Below are 25210 nucleotides of genomic sequence, written 5' to 3' on the forward strand. Positions count from 1 at the left end.
GCTAAGACTGAGAGTAATGACTGCATGTGCCCTTTCCGAGCCGCTCTGTTTTCCGTTCTCAGAATCATTCAGAACTCCTAGAGTTCAAGTTGTGGGCGGTGAGAAAGAGAGCTTTCATCTGTGTATCACTATCATACTAGACCTTAGGTTTTTTAAAGAATCCACAAATTTAAAATTTTTAGCCCAATAAATTTTAACATAACTGTTCTTAAAAAAATGGCTATTCACCCAAACACATGAATTCATTAAGAATGGTGGTGATATGGTTACAAGTCTCTTTAATATCTGGCTTGATTATTGGATAGTTTTAGTCTCATGTCTGTTTTTATAGTCATAGATCAAGAGAATTTACTCTCGCACAGTTACATAGTTGAAAAGGGAGGCATAGTCTTTCTGTAGTCATGGCAGTTTTTATCTCATACTAACACTTGGTAAACGATGGCTTTCCAAGAACCAGTCACCATGTGGAATCTCAAACCAGACCAGCAAACCTTCTGTACCCGTGACATCAGAAGTTACTGGTCACTCTTCCCTTTGAGCGCATCTTCTCGTCAATGTGATGTCATGCATCATTCATTCATCATGTTGAAAGTCCTAGCTCTCTAAGTGAGTTGGATCTTCCAAGTATGGACACATTGCATTGTACAGTATATAAGCTGTCCATTTATCAGCTTTATTTCAATGCCAGAATAGATTGGATTATGAGGAAACTGAAGCTCATGTAGTGGAGCTAATGAAACAAAAACAGAGCTGAAGTTTCATTCATCTGTCTTTATCTATCTGCCTGTCCTAAATTGTCCTTCCTGCCCAATCCTCACTCAAACCGTATCCAGATATTTTAAATTTGTAAATGTCTGCAGCTGATCTTTTTGGAGGTTCTAGAGATTACAGCTAAGGCCTTGTGCATCCTCTGCAAGCATGCTTTGCTGAGCTGTGTCCTAGGTCTTCCTCTTTTGTCTTCTTGAGACAGGGTCTTGCTAGGGTGCTCATGCTGAAATTGATATCCTCCTGCCTCAGCCTTCTGAGTAGCCAGGACTCCAGTCCTGTGCCACCTAGCCTGACTTGTATGTTACCTTTTGATGGATGTTATGTACAATAACTTATGCTGTTTTTATGGACCATTGGCCTCATCAGTGTAGATAGGTAAAATGTATACTAGATGGAAAGTATTATTTTTTTCTGTTTAAATTTTCAGTTTTAATCTTGTGTTTATTAATTATTAGTCTTAAAATATTAAAAACAAAGTGACAGCTTGAAGAAACTGCTTTGTTATTTTTGAATAAAATTGTATTTAAACATAATTCTGCACCTCAAATTAATTATTTTTCATATAAATTCTGAACAAGATCACATTATTTATTTAAGGCTGCTTATATAAGAGGAGGTTGAAAGAGACTGAGTTATTTTGGAGGGTCTTATCTGTCATCTTGTCTGTATGTACTGCTTTCCCTTGAGCAGTCTCAGCCTTAAGCTGTACATAGGTCAAAGTGAGGGCCAGATAAGGCAGATACCCAAAATACTGCTGTGTGTTACCGTCCTGTTGTGTAACACAGTTGACGCACCGTGTCTGCAGATTCAGAGCCGCAGATTCAGGCAGCTGTGCATCGAATTTTTTATTTTTTTCTGTGTATGAATATATGTCTGTATGTATGTACCAGTGTATCACGTGTGTACCTGGTGCTCTTGACAGCCACAGGAAGGTGTTTGATCCTCTGGAACTAGAGTTACAGATGGCTCTGAGTTGCCATGTTGGTGCTAATGTCCAAACACTGGGTCCTCTACAAGAACAGCAAATGCTCTTAACTGCTGAGCAGTGTCTACAGCCCCAATATAACAGTTCTTTATGAAACATTTACATTGATTAAATGATCAAGACATGATTTAAAGTATATGGGAGACTATGCATGGGCAATGTAAATACTGCACAATTTTATATATAGATTTGAGTGTCCACAGACTTCTGTCATGTCTGAAACATCTTGGAACTAATACCGAGAGCAGGACAGCACAGCAGGCAAAGCCATGTTTATAGCCCAGCCTTGTCACTTACTGACCAGTCTCTTCTGTTGGAGATGGTACTGCGTGTTTCTTAGAATAAACATGGATAGTAAACAAACTAAGAAGGTGAGAAGGGCTTCACGAGCTTTTAGTAAGCACCTCAGTGAAGTTTGATTTTATTGTTTGTTTTAGCAAATGTTGGGATCACAGTGTTGGATCAAGGCCATGGTCAAAGTTTTCCTAACTTAGAGTCTACTAGATCAGAAAAGACCTGTATAGAACACATAACTTTTAACTGAGTCCTTAAGATACTAAGGAAGATTTTGTAATGTTAAAGGGGTTAATAGAACCTCAATTTCAAATGTTGATGTAAAAAGGTATGGAACCATGTAAGAGTACATGCAGTTCATAAAATGTAAGATGTCAGTTATCTATAAACCATTAAAAATGTCACTCTTTCATTCATTCCTTTTACATGGGCAAATATCAGTTGGATAACAAATGAAATTATTACTTTTAAGAAACTATGGAAACAATTGATGAGAAAATTAAAAGGGAGGACAGGGAGGCTTTCATTACACAAATGATTATTAGCCAGGCTTCATATGCACCTTATAACTTAAACTTGAGTAGGACAAATTTTAGGAATAATGAAACGATTTACTGTCTAAATTATGTATTTTAAGAAAATAATTTGATTTAGAATCATAGTAATGACTCTGTCCCTAGCTTAAATGCATTAGGTTCTTTCAGCCCCAGATTTCTCATCTGTAAATAGGAATAATATCTATCTCAAAATTTGTTGTAAGGATCGATATGGAGAATTGAAAGAAATCAGTGTTTTCTTTCAAGGGTTGGTTCCACTGTATTTTTAAACAGTATTAGAAGTTGAGTGCTGGGATTATAGGTGTGTGCTGCCACACCAGCTTGGTAGAGTTTGAGTCATACTTTAGGTCAAGTGAATGTTAAATAGTCACTGCTTGCCCTGTACTTCTGACTCTTTAGAGAGTCTAGATGTCCAGAACATGTGTAGAAGGGGTGGATTACTCGGTCACTTTATAAGTAAGCCCATGGGAAAGAACATTGACTTAAAATAGCCTTAATTTTATACCACATTTAAAATTTATATGTCACTCAGCAGCTCAGCATCTGTGAACATGGTTATATTAGGAATTTCAGTAACTTACAGTCTTTAAAAATGATTATAAATCAATTTGCAGATTTAATTTAGCATATGAATCTGAAATGTTATTTTTCTAAATGTGAGTTTTAAATGTGCCATTATATAGAGACTGTTTGAGTTACTAGTTAATAAGATGTGTGTAATAAAAAGATTGTCCTGATAAGCTATTGAAGCAAAATGTCCTTTCTCCCCCAGCCTTTTGTCTGCCCCTGGAATGAACGCTTTTGTCGCTTGGTTAAAACATCTGCTTGTGACTGACAGCTGCAAACTCCTGTTTCCCCTTCTGATGCTGTTCACTCTCATGTTAGTTGTTGCTGTGAGGAAACACCAGGACAAATGCAGGTTGGGGAGGAGAGGGCTAATTAGGCTCACACTTCAGCATTGCTGTTCATCACTGGAGGAAGTCAGGGCAGGATCTCACACAGGGCAGGACCTGGAGGCAGGAGCTGATGCAGAGGCCATGGAGGGGTGTTGCTCACTGGCTGGCTCATCATGGCTTGCTCAGCCTGCTTTCTTATAGAGCCCAGGACCACCAGCTGAAAGATGGTATCACAATGGGCTAGGTCCTTCCCTGTTGATCAGTTATTTAAAAAATGCCCTACAGGTGTTCCTACAGCCCAGCGTTAGAGACATTTTCTGAATGGAGGTTCCCTCCTGCGAGATGACTTTAGCCTGTGTCAGATTGACAGAGAACTGTCCAGCACAGGCCTCACTTTCCCATTCTTAGATACACTTGCTGTTCTGGGGCTGCTTTTTGTCATGTGTCCCTGATAAATCATCTTAACTTACTGTGTCTCAGGTGGGCGGTCAAGAGCCTTCCCTGTGTGCTGGTACCTAAGCTTTTCCCTGCTCCCCAGTGAGGCTTTCCAGATTTGCTGTTAGCCAGCCTGTTCTTGCTTCCCTCCTCGGGACCTTTACCACACTCGCACACTTCCTTAATTACTCTTCAGTTTCTGAAAACAACCTCAGACTGTTGTTTTCCTACTTTTAACTTTACGTGATTTAGCTCACTTTTAAAAATCAGTATTTGGCAATCCCCAGTTGATACATTCACAACATAACCCCTGTACCTAAGGCCCAGGGACATCATGGGAGGGACGGCAGAAAGATGTAAGAGCCTGTGGGCCAGGGCGTCTGCTGCAAGGTAGTGAGTGTCCTCTGATTATGACAGTGACTGCACCCCTGAAATCTTAACACCGTGGTCACCTAAACAAGACCTGCATAATGACCAGCTGGCAGCCATGGGTGGTGAAGTCTCACGAGGTCCCACCGCAGATAGAGGAGCTGGCAACCAAGTAATGGCTGCTGGGAGAGGGACTCGGTCTTTTCCAGAGTCAAGGGGCCAGCACTACACACATGTGCATGAGAGCAACAGGAAATGCACTCGGGGTGTATGTGTATGTGTGTGTGTGTGTGTGTGTGTAACAGTCATGAAGAAGGAAGGGGTCATGGATTTGAAAGGGAGTGGGGGAGTTTCTTGGAGGACTTGAGGAGAGCAGGATGGAGACAAGAGATGTAACTACAGCGCTCATGGATTAAATTCTTAAAAGTTAGAAAAGGAAAAATTATTCTCTTTTCTCTCCCCCCTCCTGCTAGCCCTTTATATCCTCTTTTCTTCCTTCCCTTCCCTTGGCAATCAAACCCGGCTTTCTGCATGCTAAAAAGGCGTTTGGCTGCTACTGATGGCCCCCTAGTCCTTTCAAACCTCTGTTGGGAAATTACCCTAGCTGTTTTAGGAAGGCTGCTTTACATGGGCTGTCTTGTCTGTGCTGTAGCTTCTGTACGATATCGGGGGTCTGGTTGTCCTCACTTCTGTACCGTCCCCTGTTACACAGTGTGTTAGTGAACGTCCCTTGTTACACAGTGTGTTAGTGATGTCCCTTGTTACAGTGTGTTAGTGATGTCCCCTGTTACACAGTGTGTTAGTGAACGTCCCCTGTTACACAGTGTGTTAGTGATGTCCCCTGTTGCACAGTGTGTTAGTGATGTCCCCTGTTACACAGTGTGTTAGTGATGTCCCCTGTTACACAGTGTGTTAGTGATGTCCCTTGTTACACAGTGTGTTAGTGATGTCCCTTGTTACACAATGTGTTAGTGAATGTCCCTTGTTACACAGTGTGTTAGTGAACCTCCCCTGTTACACAGTGTGTTAGTGAATGTCCTAGTGTGAGGTGACAGACAGATCAGGTCGAGTCTGGGGTGTCTTCTCAGCATGTGCACTTTTCTTAGGGAAGTTAACATTTTTGTTTGTTTTTCACTTACTTTAAAATATTCCATGTCATCTGTAACAACATCTGAGACCAGCCCTTGAGTTCAGGTTGCTTGATCCAGGTCTGTGATTGATGGTGTTATTTTTATGTTTATTTTGCTACTTTGAGTAAAATAAAATATGAAGCAGATAAATGCCATCTTTAGATCATTACTTTTTATGCCCAGAGAGAAATCTGAGCTCATTTTAGCTTGTAACTAAACTAAATGCTCGTTATCAGAAGGGGAGAAAAAAATGCAGCAGTCGATCAGACGCTAGTGAGGCGGGAGACACTGAGGCCGTCACTGCCGGGAGCTGCCACGCCCAGGCCAGAGTGTCAGCGCACCCCAGTATTCAGAATAATGTTTACTGGATGAAAAGTAGTTTTAACTTTCTAACTTAAGTAGGAACATAAACATGTTGCATCCTCCCACCCCCTAAAGAATACAATATATAATGTTCTCAGGTAATGGCAATATTTTCCTGGTAATTTTTGTTTTGTATCAGTATATCTTAGTCATGATGACCAATAATAAAATTATGTCAGCATGTCATAAATCTTTTCTGAAGTATTTTCAGTTTCACACTGTTTTATTGACTGCTACAAAGCCGGTTCGAGAAACGGGAACGGATAAAAAGTCCTAATGTAAATGTCTACGCTGGTGTTCCAGAACTTGACCGAGAAGTTGCTGAAGAAGGAACTGGACTACACGCACCTGGAGGAGAAGCACGGGGAAGAGTCGGTGAGCAGGAAGAACACACAGGCAGCCCTGCAGCAGAGGGACCTGGACTGCCAGCAGCTGCAGGCCCGGCTGGCTGCCTCCGAAGGCTGCCTGCAGAGGGCCCAGGCCGAGCTCAGTGAGAAGGGAGAGGCAGCTCAGAGGCTCAGAGAGGAGCTGCGGGAAGCGGAGAGCCGGCACCAGCACCTTAAGGCCGAGTGCAAGCAGCTGCAGCAGCAGCGAGAAGAGAAGGAGCAGCATGGTCTGCAGCTGCAGGGGGAAGTCAGTCAGGTGAGCGCTGCAGCCGCCACAGCTCCTCCGGCCCACAGGAGTCGTTTGGGTTAGAAAAGCGGCCACCGTGTTAGAGCCCATTCCTTTGTATTTTCATTTTCCTCATGGAGGGCGGGGCGTGGGGGAGGCGATACCATTCACAGATAACACCCTTGTGAAACATTTATTGACAAAAATTGCTTAGAGTGGTGCCCAGTATGGGGTATGTAGTAGGCTCTATCTGTTACAGTTAATTCAAATTGTTCACTATTCTTTGATTAAAAATTCTTGGGGTGCTTGAGACAAGGCTGCTCTGTCTGAGCACTGGCTGCTCTTCCTGAGGACCTTGGTTGGATTCCCAGCTCCCACTTGACAGCACACAACCACCATAACACCCATTCCAGGAGATCCAACACCCTTTTCTGGTGTCCTGGGCACCAGGCACACGTATGGTGCATAGATGTACATGCAAGCAAAACACCCATACAGAGGAAATAAAACTCTAAATAATAAATAATTTAAAAATATAATAAACAAGTTTGAAGTCAAACATGGTGGTTCTTAACTCTGGAAAACTTAGAATAATCATGGTGGGAAGTTCAAAAGAATGTCTGTGTGTGCCTTGAGTGTCTTAATTTTTAAGTTTCATTTTATTATTTTAAACCCCTCACCTTGATCCCCTGTATTTTTTAAAATTTATTATTATTTGTGTGTGGGCGTTTTGCCGGCACATGCATGCCTGGTACCTGCAGAGTCCAGCAGAGGGAGTCAAATCCCAGAGAACGGGAGTGACAGATGGGTTCTGAGCTGCTGGGAACTGAACCGACCCCTCTGGGAGAGCAACCAGTGCTCTGACACTGCAGAGCCGCCTCTCCAGCCCAGGTCTCCTGTGGTTTTTAAGGGAAAATAAAATAGGTACAAAATAGGCAGTGCTTACTCATAATCTTCTATGATTCATTATCATTTCCGTGATGAAAATTCAGTTGTAGTGTAAGGTATTCTGTAGTTAAGGGACGGAGGGACATCAAATGAAAGGTGTGTTTAACTGGTGACAAGTACAGTTTAGTCAAGCAGGCGGTACCGAGTGTGTTTGCACTCACACCCACGTGCATCCTTCCTTTGTGTTTTGAAGTTACATAGCAAACTCCTGGAGACGGAGCGGCAGCTGGGGGAGGCTCAGGGCAGGCTGAAGGAGCAGAGGCAGCTCTCCAGTGAGAAGCTGATGGACAAAGAGCAGCAAGTGGCTGAGCTCCAGCTCCAGCTCTCCCGGCTCGAAGAGCAGGTGAGCCAGCGTCGGGAAAGGAGCTGATGGCAGCAGCTCAGCTCTGTGTCACAACTGTAGTTCTGATTGTTTGTATTTAACATTGACGCGTGTGCTTCTCCCCAGTTAGTGTGTCCTGCTTATTCATCACATTTTAAATTTACTGCATTTTATTGTTATTCTATTCCTCGACATTCTCACTGGAAATGCACAGAGTACATTTTAGCTTTCAGAAGCCTTCTTGGTTTGATTGTACCTGAGGCTGCTGGACTCCTCATACCCAGGAAGAGCTACTTCCTAATGAGATTAACACACAGCTGGTGTGGATCATGAGCAGCATGTAAACATTGAGTTTATATGTACTTGAAGATTTCAGTTTTAATGATAAATCATATAGGGCATGTAATATAGCTCAGTGATGCAACTTGCCTAGCATGTGTCAGGCCCTGAGTTCAAGTCCTGGGGCCACAGAACAGATGCCTGCAAACCATCCATGGACTGTCACCCCAGAGAAATGCCTGCAAGCCATCCATTGACTGGAGAAAGTCAGAGTTGCTCCAAGTCAGGTGCTCAAATGACACCTTATATGGTTAAAAGAAATGTTATGATTGAATTGAACAAATACTCTGGTTAAAATCTGTTAATTCAGCTGTAGGTTTTCTTTTAGAGGTAATGTCTTAAATCTGGTAGCAGATTGGATTCCTTCCTCGTATGCTGTAAATACAACTACTAAAAAGTAGAAGAAATGCAGATATTGTGGTTTAGATTACTGTTACACATAAATTGTATATTAATTGCTTTATCATAGTGGGATACAAACGTACAATGATGATGAACTAATGCCAGTCTGGAGAAAGATTCTTCTATTCAGGATGAGATTTATGGGTAGAGGATGGCTTCTTAGTCATGGGATTCAGATTCTATAAGTAATGAGAAACTGCTAGTTCCCATATGCTCTGAATTTACTTTTGTCAATTTGAGAACTGAATACCAGATATTTATGCATGATCACGCTGTGTCTTAAGTTCTCAACTAACAGTCTACATTTTTTTAAGTTGAAGGAAAAGGTAACAAATTCCACTGAATTGCAACATCAACTAGAAAAATCCAAACAGCAGCATCAAGAACAGCAAGCTCTCCAGCAGAGCACCACGGCCAGACTCCGAGAAGCCCAGGCAAGTGTATTGTAACCATTAGAAGCCCAGGCAAGTGTATTGTAACCATTAGCTTCTAGGCAGAGGTGAAGAGTGTTGTCATCCTGTTGTGGTAGAGCCGTGGAATGCCAACACTGGATGATGAGTGCTTTTCAGAGTTCTAAATCAGCCGGGAGGCGGTGGCACACACCTTTAATCCCAGCACTTGGGAGGCAGAGCCAGGCGGATCTCTGTGAGTTCAAGGCCAGCCTGGTCTACAGAGCGAGATCCAGGACAGGCACCAAAACTACACAGAGAAACCCTGTCTCAAAAAACAAAAACAAAAACAAAAAACAAGCAAAAAAAAAAGAGTTCTAAGTCATGATTAGAAAATCTTACTTTGATTTCTATGAGAAAAAAAGTACTTTAAAATGTATTGCACACACATTTGTTTTATATATAACTAATAAAGTATTCAAATGTATTTATTAGATACATTTATCTGTTAAACGGCCTAGTTAGATACAGAGACGGGGAAATGGCCCAGCTCGTGGAGTGCTGCTTGTGCACGCATGAAGCAACTCGTGGAACTTGAGCTCCTTCTCTGCTCCCCAAGAGGAAAACTCTGCATGGCAGCATGCAGTCCCCCATAATCCATGGAAAACTGTGCATGGCAGCATGCAGTCCCCCATGATCCATGGAAAACTATGCAGGGCAGCATGCAATCCCCCATAATCCATGGAAAACTGTGCAGGGCAGCATGCAGTCCCACATAATCCCATGGAAAACTATGCAGGGCAGCATGCAATCCCCCATAATCCATGGAAAACTGTGCAGGGCAGCATGCAGTCCCCCATAATCCATGGAAAACTGTGCAGGGCAGCATGCAGTCCCACATAATCCCATGGAAAACTATGCAGGGCAGCATGCAATCCCCCATAATCCATGGAAAACTATGCAGGGCAGCATGCAGTCCCCCATAATCCATGGAAAACTGTGCAGGGCAGCATGCAGTCCCCATAATCCATGGAAAACTATGCAGGGCAGCATGCAATCCTCCATAATCCATGGAAAACTATGCTTGGCAGCATGCAGTCCCACATAATCCCATGGAAAACTATGCTTGGCAGCATGCAGTCCCACATAATCCCATGGAAAACTATTCATGGCAGCATGCAGTCCCACATAATCCCATGGAAAACTATGCTTGGCAGCATGCAGTCCCACATAATCCCATAGAAAACTATGTATGGCAGCATGCAGTTCCCCATAATCCATGGAAAACTATGCATGGCAGCATGCAGTCCCCCATAATCCATGGAAAACTATGCATGACAGCATGCAATGCCCCATAATTCCAGTGCCAAAGAGGTGGAGGGCCTGCCTGCCTGCCAGTCATTAGTTAAGAGAGATCATGTCTCAAAAAATGAAGTGGAAAAATAATGGAAGAAGACTCCGAGTGTTGATTTCTGGTTTCCAATTGCATAGGTAAACATGTACATGCATACTAATACACACACTATTTTGTACTTCTACAATATTATGTAGTATTCGGTGTTCATATCTTCTACCTCAGTATTTCACAACACTAGAATTATAGGTATAGAAAATATAATTGATTGGGTTAAATTAATACAGATTCTATTATTACATGGCATAGAAGGTAACAGAAGTTAGTTTTGTTGTGTAAGAGCAAGATACATGTTTGAAGTGAATTTGTATTTGTATTTGTTTGTTCCTTCTTTCTTTCATTTATTGTCTATCACTGAGCACTGGGTGTCAGGCATTGCTCAGCACTGAACATAAAGAGACCTGGTGCCTACCCTCTGGAAAGCACAGTCTATGATGTGTGCATAGGAATTTTGTGGTGTCTGTGGGGGACAATAAGTCATTTCTGCAGTAAGTAATATTTCCTTCTGAGTTTGAAGAATGGCCCAGGAGTCAGACAAATAGAGATAAAAATGCTAGATTCATTTATCATCTGTTTTATTCAATAGGTGAACTGCATTATGTCTAGTCTCAGCCAAGGAACTAATTCTGTATCTATTTATGGCAGTGAGTAGAACACACAAACATGTCTGCTGTCACAGAGTGCTTACTGAGGAGGCGGACAGTAACTGTGGTAAATACCAAACACCCAGTTATCTAAGGGCCGTGGTCGTGTACAAAGGAGGACCAAGCCAGAAGCATGTCTGGTGCTGAAAGTGTTGGGGTTGCGGGAGGGGAGGTTGCTGGGGAGGCTTCTGTGAGACAGAGACCTGCAGCGAGGGAGGGGCTGGGCTGTGGCAGCATCGGGTAATTCCCAGAAGCAAGAGGAGCTGTTTGGAGTGGTGTGAGCAAATAGTTAAAAGGAACATGGTCCCAGAGATTACATGGCTCAGAACATGTAGAACGTCATAGGTAATGTCCAAGTCTTAATTTTACTTTTGTCTTTTTGAATAAAATGAGAAATTGGAAGGTTCTAAGGAAAGGAATGGCATGGTCCAGCCAACTTCTCAGGATTCTGTTGTAGTGGGTAGCCATTCCAGCTTGGTTCTGGAAGTTCCAACCCCCATTGAGACTCTGGCAACTGTCAGGCCTACGAGGCGGGGCGAGGGGAGGCGCTGGATGGGCCAGCGCTCTCTCTGTGCACTCTCTCAGTGCCAGGACGCTGAACGGTGAAAGGTGGACTGTGCAGAGCTCCGGAGAACACCGCTGGATTGCAATACACCTTCCCCAGACCCTGCGACCTACCCATTACTTAATTTGTGAGTTACGCCATGGGGAAGGGGTAATGCAGTCCAGCGGTGTTCTCCGGAGCTCTGCACAGTCAATCTGCACCGGTCAGCGTTCCGGCACCGAGAGAGAGCGCCCAGAGCGAGCGCTGGCCCATCCAGCTCTCAGGTCCCCAGGCGCCTCCCCTCGCCCCGCCTCGTAGGCATGACAGTTGCCAAAGTCTCAATGGGGGTTGGAACTTCCAGAACCAAGCTGGAATGGCTACCCACTACATTCTGTAGCTGCTGTATTGTGCGTGGACTGAGGAGAACATTAAGGAAGATGTGGACATTAGCTGGGGGATTACAGTAATGCGGACAGAAATGTTGTTTGACCTGGAATGGGAAGAGGACAGGCAGTGAAAAGTGGTCAGACTGTGGGTAAAGCCGACTGCTTTGCTGACGGATGTAGAACCTTGAGAGAGAAGATAAGCATGGCCAAGGGGTTTTGTCTGGGCAGCAAACTAAATGAAAACTGAGGATCCTGTTGGATTTGTCCACAGGGAGGTCCTTGACCTTGGTGGGAGAGATTTGGATAGAGAAGGTGGAATGAGCGCCAGCCGGGGAGGTTTCAAGAGGAACTAGATTATGTGACTGTAGCTACCCTGGGACTTCACGGTTAAGGAAGGAAAGACATGGAGCAAGAGGCTTTCTGATAGTCTCTCCAAGTTAGTGGTGTTCATCTGGGTGTGTAGACCTGCCTGGAACTCTGCGGGGGAGAACAGGGTTCAGGTGAACATACTCAGTCCCTCATTCCCCACTTGCAATGCATATAAAATACATCTCGTAGCATGAATTGTTAGAGGGTCTAATTAATAAAACCAAACCCGGAGCCAGTTATTGGGGTGAACGCTGGAAGATCAGAGAAGCAGAACCAGCCACAGCTACCTCACCTCACCAATTCCTCGGCTGATGCTCTTTCCTCAGACTGGAAGCCTCTGAGTCCTCATTCATCCAAAATGAATCTCAGCTGAACTGCTGCTAAAAGCCTAAAAGCTTAGCCAGCTCTAGTTCCTGGTCTTCAGGCCTTACATACCTTTCTGCTTCTTGCCATCACTTCCTGGGATTAAAGCCTGTGTGGCACCATGACTGGCTTTTCCATTGTGACTTGGAACTCACAGAGATCCAGAGTTCTTGGTTTTTTTTTTTTAAAAGGAAAAAGATATAGAAAAGGGAAGCTGGGCAGTGGTGGTTGCACACCTTTAATCTCAGCACTCAGGAGGCAAAGCCAGGCGGATCTCTGTGAGTTCAAGGCCAGCCTAGGCTATATAGTGAGTTCCAGGAAAGGCGAAAAGCTACACAGAGAAACGCTGTCCCGAAAACAAAAAGAAAACAAAAAAAATAAAAAAACAAGAACCCTGTATCTAATCTCCTTTGTTTAGCTTTTTTTTTGACCATTAACAATTAACTTGTAACCAACCATGGTAAACAATGACAATTATTCATAAGCCATTGAATGAACGACCAAAAAACACCTACCCCATCTCTTGGGAATGTGGGCATCGTTTTCTTAAAATTACTTCCTGCTTTCTGGAGGCGAAGACATCTTTAGGGAATCCTGAAAAGAAAATTTTGGTTAATTGTCAAGTCCTGGGAGAGGTAGCTGTTTCATTTCTCCAGTATCTGCATAATGGGAAAAGGTAGGGCTTGTCTCAAGTCCTTGCTGGAGTTGTCTTTGAATCTGGATCATCTCAGCTAGTCATCTCGAAATTGTCCTGAGCAGTTTGTAGTCCAAAGTCGATCTTTCCATAGTGTTAATCGGCTTAATGGCTTTACCATAATCCATGTGGGATCATTGTTGTGGGGTCCCATCATCCTTTTGAAGATTTTTAAAGTTGCTGTTAGGCATGGTCATGGTTCCCTGCAGACTCTGTGTGTGTGTGTGTGTGTCTGTGTGTGTGTGTCTGTGTGTGTCTGTGTCTGTGGTTTGGAGCAATCACAGTCTGAATTGTCTGCCTCTGGGAACCACAAACGTTCTTCCCTAGAAGCAAATATCTTTATCTTGACAGCAGTTTCTCCCCACCATTTGTCTTGCCAAACTTTTCCAAACTGATTTTTGCCGATGTTTTCTTATAACGTGATGGCCCTGTAAATTCTCTCAACAAGCAGCAGTAAACCCTTCATCCCAGGTAGCAGCATCACCGCAGTCACCAACCAATAAGATGAGAAGGAGCCAGCAACTCGGAGCAGCAGCCACTGCCTCCATGGTCCCACCACCACCTTTGTGGCTCTGCCCTGGCCACAGCTTCTCCTTAGCAAGCCTCCCAGGCTGGCCTCAAAATTGGGATCTTCCTGCCTCTCCCTCCTTCAAATCCTACCACTGTGTTCCACCACAACCGGCTGAGGGTAGCTCGGGTCTGAGCTGGGCCACAGGCAAGTAGCTTTTTCTAGAATTCGTACCACGAACATTGGGTACCAGATATAGCACGAATCGTAAAGGTCTTATTAATAAAAACAAACCTGGAGCCAGGCATTGGGGTGAACGCTGGAAGATCAGAGAGACAGAACAAGCCACAGCCACCTCACCTTGCCAATTCCTTAGCTGATCCTGTTTTCTCAGACTGGAAGACTCTGAGTCCTCATTCATCCAGAATGGATCTCAGCTGAACTGCTGCTAAGAAGCCTAAAAGCTTAATCAGCTCTAGTTCCTGGTCCTCATGCCTAGTATACCTTTCTGCTTCACTTCCTCAATTAAAGGCGTGTATCAACCATGCCTGGCCTTTCCACTGTGGCTTTGAACTGAGAGATCCAAATGGATCTCTGCCTCTGGAATGCTAGGATTAAAGGTGTGTGTGCCACCATTTTCTGGCCTCTATGTCTATCTAGTTGCTGTTCTGTTCTGACCACCAGATAAATTTATTGGGGTGCACAATGTATCGACCACAACATCTCTCCTGAAGGTTATAAGTCAAGGATGGGCAAGGGGTCAAGAAAAGTCTCACTGAAATGGGAAAAGTCTGAAGAACTAAGTACAGTAAGTATAGTTTTATATACCACGAATCTTTTTCAAGAGAGTTAAATGGTTTATTGATTACACAAGACAATGGATGATACACAAGCTCCACTCCCGTCTGTTACTTTACCTGACACCATCATTCAGTTTTGATGTTGCATAGGGTGCGTCCACAACCATTTTATTGCAACCAAACCGACTTTGCTTGGATGATCCTTTAAAACTCATTAAAGTCACAACAGTAGCTGGCAGTTTAACTACACCAAGGTTTTTGAAGACAATGACTTCCTCCACCCAAGCAATTATAAATAAATTCCAAATGGAACTTGGCACCACCCTGAGGGAATTCTAACTTCACACTGTTGGGGAAGTTGACCAAGATGGCTTCAGAGCAGACTAACTTTACACAGCACATTTTTAAAAAGAAAAAAAAAAGACATTTATTCAGCATCATCACCAGACTATTTATATTTAGCAATCAAGAGCGTGGGTGGGAAAAGGTCTACGGTAAAATCCTTTGTTGGAATGCTTGACACTTTCTACAGAACAGAAACTAAAATAACCTGTTTTACAGTGAGTCACAAATACAGTCCTGGAGGTTTTTTGCCCATTCTCTGGCTCTCCTCTCCTGCCGAGCTTTGTTTCCTGGCTGTAATTAGAACCTCCTGCCAGGGTCGTAGCTGCTGCTGCTGCTGCTGGAACCACCACAGCCACCTTGGTTTGGTGGTTCAGCAAAGTACTGGCCACCAGCTCCATACGGGCCAGGACTTCTGCCTCCAAAGTTTCCTCCCTTCATTGGTCCAAAGTTTGAATACTGATGGTTGTAAAAGCCAAAGTCATTGTTGCTTTCACCACCTCCAAAACTGCTTCCATCATTACCAAACCCATTATAGCCATCCTCACTGCCACCATATCCACCACCACCACGGCTGCCACCGAAGCCACCATGACCACTGAAGTTTCCCCCTTGATCAAAATTGTCATTGTCACCAAAACTGCCTCCACACCCACCACCAAAGTTTCCGGAACCACTTTGACCTCTTTGGCTGGATGAAGCACTAGCCATCTCCTGCTTTGATAGGGCTTTTCTGACTTCACAGTTGTGGCCATTCACAGTATGGTATTTCTGAATAACCACCTTGTCCACAGAGTTGTGGTCATCAAAAGTGACAAAAGCAAACCCTCTCTTTTTTCTACTGCCTCTGTTAGTAATGATCTCAATCACCGCAATCTTTCCATACTGCTCAAAATAATCTCGCAGGTGATGTTCTTCAGTGTCTTCTTTAATACCGCCAACGAAGATCTTTTTCACAGTTAAGTGGGCACCCCGTCTCTGAGAGTCTTCTCTTGACATGGCTCTTTTAAGTTTCACAACTTTTCCGTCCACCTTGTGTGGTCTTGCGTTCATAGCGGCATTCACCTCCTCCACGGTGGCGTATGTGACGAACCCAAAGCCCCTGGATCGCTTGGTGTTTGGATCTCTCAGGACCACACAGTCCGTGAGTGTTCCCCACTGCTTAAAATGGCTCCTCAGGCTCTGGGTGGTCGTTTCGGGCCTCAGCCCTCCAATGAAGAGCTTCCGCAGCTGCTTGGGGGCCTTGGACTTAGACATGACAGCAGGGAGACCCTTCAGCAATGCTTCCTCGGCGTCAGTAGGCAGAAAGGAGTAAGCCAACGAACGTACCCCGTAACACGAACCTTAAAAAGTCTTATTGATAAAAAAAATTCAGAACCAGGTATTGGGGTGAACGCTGAAAGGTCAGAGAAGCAGAATGAGCTACAGCCAGCCTCACCACGCCAATTCCTCAGCCAGTCCTGTTTCCAGGAATCGTCAGACTTGAAAGCCTGAGTCCTCACCCCTGAGGGTCTCAGTTGAATTGCTGCTAAAAAAAACTGCGTAGTTCCTGTCTCCTCACGCCTTATATACCTTTCTGCTTCCTGTCATCCCAAGTAAGACATGAGATCTTAAGTGCTGCTGGGATTAAAGCTGTGGGCTACCACACCTGGCTCTGTTTCGGGTGAGGCCTTGAACTCCTAGAGATCCAGGGGGATCTCTGCCTCCAGAGTGATAGGATTAAAGGTGTGTGTGTCACTATTTTCTGGCCTCTTTATCTAGTGGCTGTTCTGTCCTCTGACCCCAGATAAGTGTTATTTGTTAGAGCACAAATAAAGTACACCACAGTTCTGTCTTTCATACATTTATAAAATAATTATGGGAACATAGGTGAGAGTTACCTGACCCAAACAGAGTTTGGAAAAGAGAAGTTACAGGAGACTTCTTAGAAATGGCAGCCTGAGCCACTGTGCGTGCGTGCGTGCGTGCGTGCTTCTCTGGGATAGGATAGGGTAGGGATGATGATAGAAGGAGATTCCAGGTAAAAACTTCATGGACAGGGTGCTGGAGAGATGGCTCAGTGGTTAAGAGCACTGGCTGCTCTTCCAGAGGACCTGGGTTCAATTCCCAGCACCCACATGGCAGCTCACAACTATCTGTAACTCCAGTTCCACGGGATCTGACACCCTCACACAGACATACATGCAGACAAAACACTCATGCACATAAAATGGAAATAAATAAATTATTTTAAAAGTTGTATGGGCAAGGATACTGTAGCTAGTATGAATTAAACTGTTAAGCTTTGCTGGAACTTAAAACTTAAAGAAAACAGCGGGGTGGTGGCGCACGCCTTTAATCCCAGCACTCGGGAGCCACAGCCAGGCGGATCTCTGTGAGTTCGAGGCCAGTCTGGTCTACAGAGCGAGATCCAGGACAGGCACCAAAACTACACAGAGAGACCCTGTCTCGAAAAAACCATAAATAAATAAATAAATGAAATATGTTATAACTGATGAGTAAATGAGAGATATGTGAGACTTAGTAAAATAAGTATAAATTATTTTTGAAACTTCAATGTGAATTATATGAAGAGTGGGTAGAAACTAGAGGGAAACTTGGTTTAGGGAGGATTTTGAGAAACAGATCTGAATAGGTTTCTTGTTCATGATAAAGACTCATATAGAGCATTTTTGCAAGAAGAGAAGTAACTAAAGGAATTAGATGATAAGAAGCTATGGTACCACACAGTGGGAAATATATTTGAGCTTCTCTGAAGCATGAAGGAAGGAAATATGGCACATTCAGAGAGAGGTAAATAACGGGAAGAGAATGTGAAGTCAAGGTGGATCCCGTGTGAAATATTTCTTATCAGGGTATAATTGTAGAAGTTACAGCTCTGTGTCAGCAAGTGGGGACTGAGAGTTTGGGGAGAGCCGGATGCTCTAAGGACTTGTGGAGAGTGTTGCAGGGGAGGGCCGGCCTTGTTCCACAGAAAAGATTGAAATGGAGATGGGAACTCAGGTGCTTTTAGAGGCACAACTCTATGGAGATTTGTGCTCTTATTCTAGAAACATTCAGAAGTACGGGAGTGAAGAAACAGATTGAAATATGATCTAAGGGGGTATTTTGTGGGGTTACCTGGGATATTTTGAGGTGAAAGGAAATGAAGGATGTGGGTGCAAGAATAGTTTGTCTCCACTATGAGGTTTAGAAAGAAAAGGTAGGACAGTGGAATGTGGTGGTATTGTGTTCCCCAAAATATTGTGCACCCTAATAAACTTAGCTGGGCTCACAGAACACAACAGCCACTAGATAGACATAGAGGCCAGAAAATGGTGGCACACATGCCTTTAATCCTATCACTTGGGAGGCAGAGATCCATTTAGATCTCTGTGAGTTCAAAGCCACAGTGGAAACAGCCAGGCATGTTGACATACGCCTTTAATCCCAGGAAGTGATGGCAGGAAGCAAAAAGGTATGTAAGGCATAAGGACCAGGAACTAGAGTCTGGTTAAGCTTTTAGGCTTCTTAGCAGCAGTTCAGCTGAGATTCATTAGGGTGAGGACTCAGAGGCTTCCAGTTTGAGGAAACAGTATCAGCTGAGGAACTGGTGATGTGAGGTAGCTGTGGCTTGTTCTGTCTCTCTGATCTTCCAGCGTTCATCCCAATACCTGGCTCCGGGTTTGTTTTTATTAATAAGACCTTCTAACAATCCGTGCTACAGTGGTTCAGCTAGAAGGACATTGAAGTGACAGCATTGGAGATGAGGTCATGGAATGGGAAGATGGAAGTTGTGGTCAGAGTAAGATAGTCATAATAGCTTTCATAATTTCAGGTTATTACAAAAATCTGCGTGTGGGTGATTGCAATATAGAATGAGTTCAGCCCAGGAATGAACGTGATGTGAGTGTTGAGGCTGCATCTTAATTCTGTATGCATTTCATATTTTGTAGAAAATTGGCAGAAATTGAGATTAAGACAGTGACTAAATTGGGCGGTGGTGGCGCTCGCCTTTAATCCCAGCACTCGGGAGGCAAAGCCAGGAGGATCTCTGAGTTTGAGGCCAGCCTGGTCTACAGAGTGAGTTCCAAAGCTATACAGAGAAACCCTGTCTAGAAAAACCAAAAAAGCTGGGCGTGGTGGTGCTTACCTTGGATCCCAGCACTCGGGAGGCAGAGGCAGACAGATCTCTGTGAGTCTGAGGCCAGCCTGGTCTACAGAGTGAGATCCAGGAAAGGTGCAAAGCTACACAGAGAAACCCTGTCTCGAAACCGCCCCCCCCCCCCAAAAGGCAGTGATAAATCAGGCCTTAATTTTTCCATGACTCAGGTAGGGGTTTACAGATAACAGTAGAGGGTAGAAAAAAGAATAGTGTCCTTCCAAACCAGCACAAGGCTGTTCTAGAGGGTGACGCAGTAAACAAGCAGGAAGAGGCCAGCCTCCTGGCTTGCTCGGGGATAGCCTGACCAGGTACCGAGGGAAACGGGGAGACGGAGTCTGCAGAGTGACAACCAGATCCCAGTGCTGAGTGGGATCAGTGACCTCTGCAGAACACTGCCCTGGACCAGTGAAATGAGAGGGTTTCTTGGTGTCAGAAACGGGAGCTGGGAGCAGCTAGACAGTGTGGGTTGTCATGACCGAAGCGTAGGGGGTGAGAAGAAGCATGCTTGAAAGTGACTGAACTTTAAATGTGTTAGTACTGGCACAAATTACCAAACATGCTGGGTGTCTGCTTGTCACTAACTTTGGGTGGGCTACTGTAAAATTAGGGTTTTTATTTTGGGCACAAACTGTCTGACTGTTAAAAAGATGGAGGCAGAGCCAAAGGCATTTGACCGGGTGCCTGAGAGCGTGGATATTGTGGATGTGATCTACTTTAGGATGGTGTGCGGACCGGTTAGGAAGGAGAGGGCTTGCCTGATTTAGAAGAGTCCTGCTGGGTGGAGAAGTGAGCTTGCATGAGTGGGCACGTGTGGCAGGGCAGTGGTTTGGGGGAGGGACGGTTCAAGACAGGGCTTCGGCTGCGGTGGTTTTTCACTTTATTCTGGAGCATCTGTGTCATATGTCTTGGATATATATCCATGAATAATAAAGATAAGACGCTCATTTATGTAGCTTATGTTCTAATAGGAGGTGGAAGGAGATGAATAAACATGAGATAAATAAGTAAGCTCTAGTGTGTTAGAGGTGAGTGCAGTGCAGTGGAAAACCAGTGTGTGGAGTATTGGAAAGGCCACGGTTGGGAATGTAATGCCCGGGCACCTTGATCTAGAAGGTGACAGTTGAGCAAACGTTGAAGAGGAGGAAGGGGATCGTTTGGCTGTTAGGGAAGCGTTTAAGGCTGCGGGCTGTTTCGTGCTAAGGCTGTGAGGTCGGCGTGTGCTTGGAGCAGTCACTGAGTAAGCCCCATGTGTCTGAAAAGGATCAGAAGCATAGGAAATAAGGCCAGAGTATTGGGAAAAGTGTGATGTAAACTTTTTTGTTAAATTCATGCTTGTAAATAATGTAGATTTATGTTATTAAATATGTGCTTTTAATTAATTTGCCACAATAAAGTGTAATCATTTTTAAAATGTAGGCCCAACACTTTGGATGACTAAAATTATTATCAGTCCTTTCATATTTAAGGAATAGCTTTTTAAATTTTCCATCTTTAAAAGAGTAGTTTTAATTCCTTACAGAACGATTTGGAACAAGTGTTACGTCAGATTGGTGATAAGGACCAAAAGATCCAGAACCTGGAAGCTTTACTGCAGAAGAGTAAAGAAAACACTTCCTTACTGGAAAAGGAAAGAGAGGATCTTTACGCCAAAATCCAAGCTGGCGAAGGAGAGACGGCTGTTCTGAACCAGCTGCAAGAGAAAAACCATACACTACAACAGCAAGTACGTTTGTAAACTATTACTAGTTCTAAACTTTACTTAAGTCCCTGGGAATTGTATTAAGTGTTTTATAAAAACAACTCATGATCCTGGCCTTTCTTGTTTTAAAATTTTACTTTTATATCATCCTATTTATCATCAAGGTCATTGTGTATTGAAGGCAATACCTGCTTTGACAAAAGAGGTCCCAGGAGGTAATTTATTACCTGTGTGACAGCAGGTGGAAAAGTAGAGATGTGACTGATGGAATGAGTAACAAATTAATAAGTCAAATGTAGTAATCAAATGCTAGTTAGTGAGTGTTGCATAATATTTCAAACTCAACTGTTATTTATATTTTGATAATGTATTTGTCTTTGGATAATATATAGCTTTATAATACTTTTAATAAATTATTATCCCAAAATTCATATGCCGTTTAAAAGAAATGTACAAAAATTTTAACTGAGGCTGGGTGCAGCAGTGCACGGATTTAATCCCCGCACTCGGGAGGCAGAGACAGGCAGATATTTGTGAGTTCAAGGCCAGGCTGCTCTGCATATCAGGTTTCATGCCAGTTAGGGCTATACAGTGATATTTTGACCAAAAATAAATAAATAACTGAAAATAATTTATAGCTGCTGATTTGGAAGAATTAAGTAATGTATTGTTATTGTCTAACTAACAAAGCATTTGAGATAAAGAATGAGTAGGACTTTTCTAATTGGGGAGTTAGAGTACAGCATGAATTTGTACCAAGTGTCTGGCTAGCTGTTGCTTCTCTCCTGTTTTGTTTGAGAATGGGATCTCACAGACAACCCAGGCTGGCCTCCAGCATGTTCCTCTCTGGCCCTCACCTCCTGAATGCCAGCCACCATTATCATAGACATGGCTTTGTTTTCGGTTTGTTTGTTGAGGTGGGGACTCACTGTTGTGGCTCTAGCTGGCCTGGAACTTGCCTTGTAGACCAAGCTTACCTCCAACTTGTTCTTCCTACTTGTGCCCCCTGAGAGTTGGGATTTTAGGTAAATGGCACCACGATTACCTCCAAGTTGGTTTTGAAGAATTCTTGTAAGGATTTCAGTAGCCTAGTTTTTATGAAGCATTCTTTAGTTATCTACAATGTGACATTGCTTATTATAGAAATAATATCAGAAAATATGTACATACCCACAATATAAATACCCGTACACACAGTAATAAACAATAATTTTAAAAGAAATATGATTAAGAAAGCCAAGCATTTAAAATGAATAAATTAAAACCAATCTTTGTACCTCTGGTTCTGGTCACTTGGTGTAATTACCTATTTAGACCTCCTCCCAATGAACACCAGTAAAGTGGGAGAAGTGGATGAAAACACTCTAGTCAACCATCAAACAACGGGTAAAGCACAGGACTGTGACCTTGGAGTAAGAGAGACGAGACTGGAAGCCTTTCCTTTGCTGGCTTTTGAGCCAGGGATGTTTTTCCAGGCTGCCATGTAGGTTGGAGAACCCAGGAAGGCGGTGACGTCATTAACTGATGAGTGTAGGTTAGGGAGCTTCTTGGAGGTTAAGGCAGCTTAATTTGCCAGGCTAAGTGTGAGGTAGGAGTTAGCATTGTAGAGAAGAGCACCACAGAGCTCATTAGGGGTCTGCTGGGGGCTTTGGGTGAAGTCTAAGTTCTGTCCTTAGCAGTGAACGGGAGCTCACAGAGGTGCCCAGGCATGGCAGTCCGCGGTGGAGGGCATGGTTGACTGACGTACCACACCTTACGTGAGACGTCAGAGTGAAGCTCCTATGTGCCCCTTCTAACCGGAGGTAAAGGTACATCCTGATAGGGCCCTGGGGAGCCACAAATACATGACCTGCTACTGGAACAAAAAAGCATTTTTGAAGACAACACAGTTAGTTCAGATTAGTCACAGTAAATGACCAAAGCTTCCTGGACCTGTGAAGCAGGAAAGTGTGAAGCGCACCAGGAGAAAATCTCCAGCGGGGATGTGGGGCCTTCTGAACTCGAGACCACCTCCGCCCTTGAGCACTGCTTTCTCCCCAGGAAGCTGTCCTCCTCCTGAGGGACTTGGAAGGCATGACTTCCTCTTTTATCTTCTGGTGGTTGCTGGGAATTTCACCTCACCTGCATTATATTTTTCTTTTAAATTCTAATAAAATTAGCCTTGCTCTTTAAAAACGAAACCAAACCAAACCAAAACCAAAACAACTTGGTGGAAATAGACCCTGAAATGAAAGATGCTGTAATCATCAGACGAATACTTTAAAATACCCCCTGGTGCTTATGGGTGTAAAGGACCAACCATAATAATGGGACAAGAATGGAAATGATACAAAACACGCTTAGAGAACTCCCAAGATAACAAAGTTATGATACTTGAATTGGAAATTGACAGTAGGAAAAAAATCAGTCAACATAAAACTATTGAAACCATCAAAATGAAGCCAAGAGGAGAGAGAACAGTGCCTCCATGAGCGACGACGTCTTGTAGACTGGCAGAGTCGTGAGCATCAGAGCAGGAGTCTATTAAAATATAAAAGTATAGCCAGGCGGTGGTGGCACACGCCTTTAATCCCAGCACTCGGGAGGCAGAGCCAGGTGGATCTCTGTGAGTTCAAGGCCAGCCTGGGCTACCAAGCGAGTTCCAGGAAAGGCGCAAAGCTACACAGAGAAACCCTGTCTCGAAAAAAAAACAAAAAAAAAGTATAGATTTAAAGAGCTCAACTCCTATGCACGTGAAAAGAAGTATCAGATGAGTTAGATTTCATCTAAATTAAATATTTGTTCTTGAAAAGTTAACATTGCAAAAGTAGAATAAAAATAAAGTATAACTTGTCTGTCTGACAACTTAGAGATACCTGTAGTGTGCAAAGAATTTTTTGTTAATCAGATCAGGGAGAGCTGGGAATCGAGAATGCCTACAGGGTGCTATGAAAATAGTTTTGCATAATGAAGATATTCTTTACCTTGATTGTGTCAGTAATTAAATAATTAAATAAAGTAAGTAATTAAATAAGTAATAAAATAAAAATACCTTTATCAAATCAAATTTTATACTTTAGTTAGATGAATTTTATTGCATATAACTTTTAGTTAAACAGAGATGATTTAAAATAATATATCTGAATTTGATGTTGTTAGGATTTGGGATATTATATTGACTTGTTATGAAAGAGATGAATATTTTTACTGGAAAAGCTTGAAATGACCAATTATAGAGCAGTTTAGTATTCTGATGGTGCTTAAAGCTGAGTCTCCTCCTTTTTGCTGTGATTTGCAAACGTTGTAATTAGACTCTCGCGTATGTAACAGCTGACTCAACTAGCAGAGAAGCTGAAGAATCAGTCGGAAAGCCATAAGCAAGCCGAGGAGAATCTGCATGACCAGGTACAGGAACAGAAGGCACATCTCCGAGCCGCACAAGACCGCGTTCTCTCCCTGGAAAGCAGTATCAATGAACTGAGCAGCCAGTTGAATGAGAGCAAGGAGAAGGTCACTCAGCTCGACGTACAGGTAATCTCTTGCTTGATGAGTGTGCATGCCGAAAGCATCACTTTTAGACCGTACATGTTGCACACTCTTTTCACTTTACCTGTTAGTGGAACATGAGAATACAGATGAACTTCTGTAGTTTCTTGAGGTTTCCTCTGCCCGCAGGTAGATTTGTTCTTTCTCTATGCAAAGGTGATTATGTAATGTAACTTTTGACTCCTACTTCCACGGTACTCTCTAGTACGACGGTCAGCACAGTGAGAAGGTAAACCCACACATTCAGTGTCTGCGAGGACATCATGAGCCTGCTCGTAGTGCCTTACTCTGGTAAGGGCTTTCGTGCCTAAGCTGCAACCGTGCGGGCTGCAGATCTCTGGTCTTCATGCATTTGAAGGGACTGGAGATGGGCTGGGCTGGATTTTTTTGTTTTTGTTTTTACCATTGGCCCCCTCTGAGGTAATAGTGGAGCTATTCTTCATTCCCTCAAATCTTCACATATTACGTGACTTTGGAAACTGTCCCATATATTTTGAAGCATTTCATGAATTTTCAGTTCCTCAGAAAGACGAACTGCTATATGTAAATGAAGCTGATTTGCACAAAAGTAAGTTTTTCCCAGACTGGTATGTGTGTGTCAGAGGATGGTTGACTCCTGTTCCTTAACGGGTAATTCACTTTGAACTCAGCATAGAGATACACCTTATCAAACATTAATGCTGTGAAGATCAAGATTGAGTTACTGAGAAATAAGTATTTGGAAATTTTCCTTTCTGCTTGAAATTACAGTTACTGTGTATATTTTAGATTTTTTGTGTTTGCTGATCCTCTCTTGACTTAGTTAAATGAACATCATTTTAACTCTTCTAAAATATTTTAATTTCAAATGTATTTATATTTTTTCTACTTTTTGCTCTTCTTATTAGAGATGAATTGTGCTAAAGTTATCTCAGTACTTATAAATGCCACATTTGCTAAAGAAGGTACAACTTTTAGTTCATTTGACCC

At 43.2% G+C, this 25210-nt stretch overlaps 2 protein-coding genes across 2 annotated transcripts in view; one reads left to right on the forward strand and one right to left on the reverse strand.

The window, feature by feature from the left end:
- Eea1 (early endosome antigen 1) overlaps positions 1-25210 on the forward strand; it is a 122535-nt gene that overhangs the window by 70978 nt on the left and 26347 nt on the right. Inside the window, exons 11-15 of the mRNA XM_076554664.1 lie at positions 6101-6439; positions 7551-7700; positions 8735-8854; positions 20537-20740; positions 24026-24226. Coding sequence (XP_076410779.1) covers positions 6101-6439; positions 7551-7700; positions 8735-8854; positions 20537-20740; positions 24026-24226 — 1014 coding nt within the window. The remainder of the gene's footprint in view (positions 1-6100; positions 6440-7550; positions 7701-8734; positions 8855-20536; positions 20741-24025; positions 24227-25210) is intronic.
- On the reverse strand, positions 15088-16130 carry LOC102908423 (heterogeneous nuclear ribonucleoprotein A1-like). The gene has a single exon (XM_015989357.3). The coding sequence runs from the start codon at positions 16128-16130 to the stop codon at positions 15174-15176; it is 957 nt and encodes a 318-aa protein (XP_015844843.3). The 3' UTR covers positions 15088-15173.

This window comes from Peromyscus maniculatus, chromosome 18, assembly GCF_049852395.1.
Source record: "Peromyscus maniculatus bairdii isolate BWxNUB_F1_BW_parent chromosome 18, HU_Pman_BW_mat_3.1, whole genome shotgun sequence".
In the NCBI taxonomy this organism is placed as follows: Eukaryota; Metazoa; Chordata; class Mammalia; order Rodentia; family Cricetidae; genus Peromyscus; species Peromyscus maniculatus.

Bases quoted from the DNA above. Each gene is read 5' to 3' on its own strand.
- LOC102908423 (XM_015989357.3), bottom strand. From the start codon at position 16,130: ATGTCTAAGTCCAAGGCCCCCAAGCAGCTGCGGAAGCTCTTCATTGGA.